The sequence below is a fragment of the Cucurbita pepo genome, chromosome 20, assembly GCF_057944985.1.
Source record: "Cucurbita pepo subsp. pepo isolate OVF chromosome 20, ASM5794498v1, whole genome shotgun sequence".
Classification (NCBI taxonomy): Eukaryota; Viridiplantae; Streptophyta; class Magnoliopsida; order Cucurbitales; family Cucurbitaceae; genus Cucurbita; species Cucurbita pepo.
The window spans coordinates 5899222-5905813 of NC_141817.1; the positions used below are offsets into that span (position 1 = coordinate 5899222).

Consider the following 6592-nt stretch of genomic DNA (forward strand, 5'->3'; position numbering starts at 1 on the left):
TGGGAAAATATAAAAATAAAGTTTTTTGTGATGTGTTACCAATGCTTCCTGGAGACATATTGCTTCATCGACCTTGGCAATTTGATAGGAGGGTCATGTATGATAGTTATTTGAATAAGTATTCTTCTGTAAAAGATGGTAGAAAAACCACTCTTATACCTTTGAGGTCTGCAAATGTATTTGCTAATCAATTAAAGTTGGAGGAAAAGAAGAAAGAGTTAGAAAGAAAAACCAGAATTGAGTGAAAAAATAGAGAAAAATTAAAGAGAAAAAAAAAAGTGAAAAGAATAATGAAAAAGAGATAAAATTGAAAAAAATGGAAAAAAAATAATTTTTTTTAGAGGTGAGAAGAGCCATGTTTTCACAAAATATCAAGTACAAAGAAGGATTTTTGGTTTTTAACTATAATAACTTGGCTTTGTCTAGTATTTTTCAATCATTTTACAAGAATTTGAGGACGTGTTTCATGATGAAGTACATAAAGGTCTACCTCCCATTAGAGGTACTGAACATCAAATAGATTTCATTCTGGGTGCTGTCATTCCTAATAAGCTAGCTTATAAACTCTATCCAACTGAGACTAAAGAAATTCAAAGGCAAGTAGAGGAGCTCATGGGGAAGGGCTATATAAGAGAAAGATGAAACTTGACACATGTGCGTGGATTGTAGAGTCATCAACAAAATCACAGTAAAGTATCGACATCCTATTCCTAGGCTAGACAATATGCTTGATAAATTGCATGGTTCATGTCTACTTATAAAGATTGTTTATCACCAAATTAGAATGTAGGTAGGAGATGAATGAAAAACAACTCTCAAAATTAAGTTTGGATTGTATATGGCTTGTTATGCCTTTTGGGTTTACTAATTATCCTAGTAATGCGCTCAATATATAATGTTTTGAGAAAACATTGGAAAGCATGTTGTGTATATTGATGATATTTTAATTTATTTGAAGACTTTGTTTGAGCATGTGGAGAATGTTGAGTCACTTTTGATTACGCATGAAGAGAAATTTCATTCTAATTTTAATAAGTGTAGTTTTCATGAAAAAGTTCACTTTCTTTGGTTCATAGGGGTAAAAATGGAGTAAAGTATGTAAAGAGAGAGTTAAAGTCATTAGGGATTTGCCAACGAAAAGAAAATGCAAGTGAAGTTCGGAATTTTCATGGGTTAGCTAGCTTCTAGTTTATAAAATATTTTAGCACCATAGTTGCACCATTGAATGACTTGCGGAAAAAGAATGTTATTTCTAATTGGGTGAAATGCAAGAAAATGTGTTCAATTTGATTGGGAAAATTAAGCAGGCACCCTTACTAGTTTTGCCTAACTTTAATAAAACTTTTGAAATTGAGTGTGATGCAAGTGGTTTTAGCATAGGTGCTCTCTTAATTTAAGATGGAAACTCTTAATGTATTTGAGTGAAAAACTAAATGGGATAGCATTGAAGTATCCTACTCTAAAGAATTGTTTGCTTTAATTCATATATTGCAGGGTTGCAACACTTGATATCACTTTGATCAAGAAAGCTTAAATATTTAAGGGTCAAAACAAACTGAATCGTAGGCATGTAAAGTGGGTAGAATTTATTGAAACATTTTCGTATGTCATCAAATACAAGCTAATGCATTAGGTAGAAGGTTCAATCTCTTTGGTAAAGAAGGTTTGTTTTTCTTACCATTTATTTATTTTATTTTGGATCTCATCTTTCTTAAAAAATATATATATTATAAAAATAAATTTGAATTCTTAATAAAAATACAAAAACAAACAAAAAAAAAAAAAATCATTTACAAAATGAATAACAAATATATATATATATATATATATATATATATATTTTAAATATGAAAAAAAAAAATGAATATTTTATTTCTTTTACTTTTGTTTCTTTTTCTTCTTTTACTCAAAAACCACCTCCTTTTCTTTCAAAATTATTAACTTTTTTTTTCAAATTTTGGTTTTATTCAAAAATTATTAGGCTCGATTGGTTGTATAGCATAGAAACACCATATATATTCATAGGACAAGAGAGAAAAACTAAGCAGATATAACCTACAAAGATTGCTACATTTCTGAAGTGCTTTATTTGAGTCACTATTATATTACTAGACATCCTACGGTTGGTGGTTAAAAAAAAAAAAAAAAAGTGGTTACTACGGTTGGTTGGATGTTTATAGGACCAACCAAGTCTTTGTGATGAACCAAATCATTCGGTCAAACCAATGAATCCATTTCTCGTAAAGAACTAGGGCCATCCATAATTAGAAACTTTTCCAAGTAGTTTTATCTTGAAAATACCAAAGCTTTGATGATGAAAGGGGAGAGAAGTTGTTGAGAAAGAAAAAGGAAGAAAAGGAGGTATGGGTTTAGATGGTGGTCTGTCATGGGCAGATCAATGGGATTCCAACCCTGACCCAGGCCCTCCACCATCGTCGGCAGAAAACGGGAAGAAGAAGAAGAAGAAGGAGAAGGAGGAAGGGGGATCCTCCTCGTCAGAGAAGAGCATATTTAAGAAGGCAAGCTTGAAGTGGATAAAGGAATTGCGAAAGAAATCTGAGAAATCTTGAAAAACAGAGCTTTCTACTTGCTTTCTTATTTCTCCTCATCTTTTTCCCAAATTCTTCACTTATCCAATGAATTGTGCTCCTGTTCTTATTATTTTTTCTTTCATTCTTTCTTTTTCGAATCAAATGGAGGGGTGAAGGGGAAAAACTTCAACTCCTTTGAAAGATAAAATACTATCAATGAATTCAAATATAATTCTTCTGTGCATATTAAAGAATTATTTAGAGATGACCCACACTTTAGAACTATCTATGCATCTTGTCTTACGAAAAAAAGTTGTAGATGATTATTATGTGTTTCATGAATTTTTATTTAAGAAAAGTAAGCTTTATATTCCTAAATGCTATATAAGAGATTTTTTTTTAGTGAAGCACATGTTGGTACCTTAATGAGACATTTTGGGATTAATAAAACTTATAATATGTTGTATAAACGGCCGAAGATGAAGCATGATGTTCATAATTTTTTTAACCAATTTTTTAAATGCAAAGAAGCTAAAACTAGATCACAACCAAATGGATTGTATACTAAAGGACATCGGACTAATATATCTATGAATTTTGTTATTAGTTTGGACACACTAAAAATGGTAAAGATAGTATAAATATGTTAGTAATAGGGATATTAAATTTTTAAGACACTTTCGAAGTATTGTGGGGTAAATTGGGTACCAAATTATTGTTTTGAACTACATGTCATCCTCCCATCCTCCTTATGAGCAAACTGAGGTGGTTAATAGGTAGGAGTATTGCTTAGCGCTATTATTTTTAAAAATATTAAGTCTTGGGACGAATGGTTGCGGTTGGTAGAGTTTGCATATAATAGAGAAATTTATAGTACCATTCATAGTTCTCATTTTGAAGTTGTTTATGGATTTAATCCGCTTAATCCTCTTAATTTTCTTCCTATTCCTTCTAATATTTTTGTGAGTGAAGCCGCCACAAAAATGACAGATTTGATCAAAACATTATGCAAAAAGGTGAAGGAGAGAATTGTGAAACAAAATTTCAAAGTTGCTTCAAGAATTAACAAAGGACGGAAGAAAATCATTTTTCAACCCGGTGACTGAGTTTGGATACATTTTCAAAAGGAGCTATTCTCATCTCACACAAAGTTACATCAAAGAGGGGATGACCATTATTAAGTCCTTGAAAGAATTAATAACATTGCAAATAAAATTAATCTTTCGGGAGAATTTTTAGTACATTCTAAGTTCAATGTTGTTGACTTGAGTGTTTTTTATGTAAGTGATGTGATTTTTCTGATTCGAGGACGAATTCTTTTAAGAGGGGGAATATGTTAAGGATCACGGTGTTCCAAATGTTCCAACTGAACCTATTACACGAACAAGGCCAAAAAGATTCAACAAGTATTCATTCTTCATCTACAAAATTGGATAGGCTCGGTTCAACTATCATTTTATGAGTTGTTAGAAAACTTTATTTATTATTTTTAATTTCATAAAGTTTATAATGGTCAAAGGGTCAAATTGACTTCATTTTTGTGGAGATTTAAGGGTACCGTGATTAAATCATGGCCAAAAATGTCTTTGTGGAGAGAGTATAAATACCCACAAATTATTATGTAAAAATCAGATTTGTGATAATGAAATCGATCTCTAAGTTGAGACTTTCCCCTTAGAAATTTGAGTATCATCTTTGTCATTTCTAAGTTTCATACCATTATTGTGGTAGATTGCATCTGAGTCATTCAATCAAGTCTTGCTTAAGTTTGATTGTAGAGTGACTCAATTCAAAACAAGGTTCCAAATCTTGCGTTTAGATATTTTATCGTGAGAGGTAATCTAATTCTAGCCTTATCTATTGGTTGATCTGAATTTCATATAAGTCGATGTTAATTTCTTTGATTCAAGGGTTCTTATTCCAACCGTCCAGACATACGCCGGTGAAATAGCCCAAAAATAAATAAAGAAATAAAGAATAAAAATAATTATAAAAATAGTTAAAATTATAATAATAAAAAAATAAATTTAATTAATTAGTTAATTAAAAAAAAATAAAAAAAATAAACCTTTCCCCATCTCTCTCCACTAACCTCTGATCCCTTCCCACAATTATCTCTCCTCTTCCCATCTACTCTGCAAACAAAAAAAAAAAACAAAAAACAACCATCGTCAAATTTGAGAAAAAGTATTTGAACAGATTGCAGATTTAGAGATTTTTGTCAGTTATTACGGTAAAATTCTATCTCAGAACTCCTCTTCGTTTATAGTTATGCTTATAAGAAATTAATTTAGGATCAAATCTTCTTTCCTATCTTATTGTATGTAATAATCAGATCCCATGTTCAATTAATTAGATTTTTTTTAGCATCCTAAGTTATAGGAAATAAGGTTAGAATCAATATAATTTTAGCTGGCAGATCCATAAATCTGTAAGATACTAGCCAAATTAAAATTGGCCAATAATATCGGTTTACAGAATGAAAATAAATATAGAATTAAAGTAATATCTTATTTACAGATGTTTACAAAACTGAGAATCTATTTACAGAATGGGAATGGAAATAATTACGATGAGGGAGGAGGGAAGATTGAGGGAAGATTTCCCATGTTCAATTAATTAGATTTTTTTTTTAGCATCGGAAGTTATAGGAAATAAGGTTAGAATCAATATAATTTTATGGCAGATCCATAAATCTGTAAGATAGTAGCCAAATTAAAATTGGCCAATAATATCGGTTTACAGAATGAAAATAAATATAGAATTAGAGTAATATCTTATTTACAGATGTTTACAAAACTGAGAATCTATTTACAAAATGGGAATGGAAATAACTACCATGAGGGAGGAGGGAAGATTTCCCATGTTCAATTAATTAGATTTTTTTTTTAGCATCGGAAGTTATAGGAAATAAGGTTAGAATCAATATAATTTTAGCTGGCAGATCCATAAATCTGTAAGATAGTAGCCAAATTAAAATTGGCCAATAATATCGGTTTACAGAATGAAAATAAATATAGAATTAGAGTAATATCTTATTTACAGATGTTTACAAAACTGAGAATCTATTTACAGAATGGGAATGGAAATAATTACCATGAGGGAGGAGGGAAGATTGAGGGAAGATTTGTTAAACAGAATTTAAAAATATAACAGGCATGAAACTCCATTAAATTCTGTGTAACAGTAAATATCAGAATTTTAACAAGGTAAATTAGAGAAATAATTGTATAGAGTTCAAACTTGAAACTGATGTCATGGGCTCACATAGGTTGGCTTGGATTTCAAAGGACGGAATCGAACTTTCAGTAAGGATATATACGTGACAACGACTTAAGCTAGCCAGGTAAGTGACCTTACTATCGGCATGATTATATTTGATGTTGACACGTGCCCTGTGGTTCTGTACATGTCATATATATTGATATGTGTGAATTGTCTGTGGATCGATATGCTTCCTATATGTTATGTTATGTTATAATATGTGGTTTGTATGATAATAATTATGGTACGATATGCTCAAGGATATGTTTAAGATAGGGTACGAGAAGGATGCACAAAACGAAATGTAACGATAGGAGTAAGATACGTTCATGAAACGTTAGAGTTAGGTTACATACCAGAGTGCTATGGATAGGAGAGATTGATGAAAGAATACGGTTAGGTTATGGGTAGAAAGGGATAGGTTTGTGATAGATTGATAGAACGATAGCATTATGGTACATTCTTGTGACGATATGACTAAGGTACGTCACGTAATGATATGTCTGTGATAGGTATAAGAACGTTAAGGTTGTGGTAAGTTAGAGAACGATATAACTATGAAGTGTTTGCGTTATTGACTCGGTTATGATATGATACATTGTATGCTAGATTATTGTGCTTAAGTACGAAATCATGTGAACGTGAATGTATGTTATTTATGCTGCTTAGTTGATGTGATATGAATGCATGTGACGATGTGTGGCTGTGAATGTTTGATTAATCCACCACACCTAAATGGGGGTGAGAGTTCTCTTATTTATAATCATTTACACGATACAGAAATATGGTAAATTACA

The 6592-nt window shown here is 31.0% G+C and overlaps 1 protein-coding gene across 1 annotated transcript; it reads left to right on the top strand.

Moving 5' to 3' along the window:
• The first annotated feature begins 2000 nt into the window (after positions 1 to 2000).
• Positions 2001 to 2661, top strand: LOC111783185 (uncharacterized). Its single transcript, XM_023664087.2, has one exon. The coding sequence runs from the start codon at positions 2364 to 2366 to the stop codon at positions 2568 to 2570; it is 207 nt and encodes a 68-aa protein (XP_023519855.2). The 5' UTR covers positions 2001 to 2363; the 3' UTR covers positions 2571 to 2661.
• Positions 2662 to 6592: the final 3931 nt, after the last annotated feature.

Excerpts from the sequence above, each read along its gene's own strand:
- LOC111783185 (XM_023664087.2), top strand. The coding sequence starts at position 2,364 with ATGGGTTTAGATGGTGGTCTGTCATGGGCAGATCAATGGGATTCCAAC.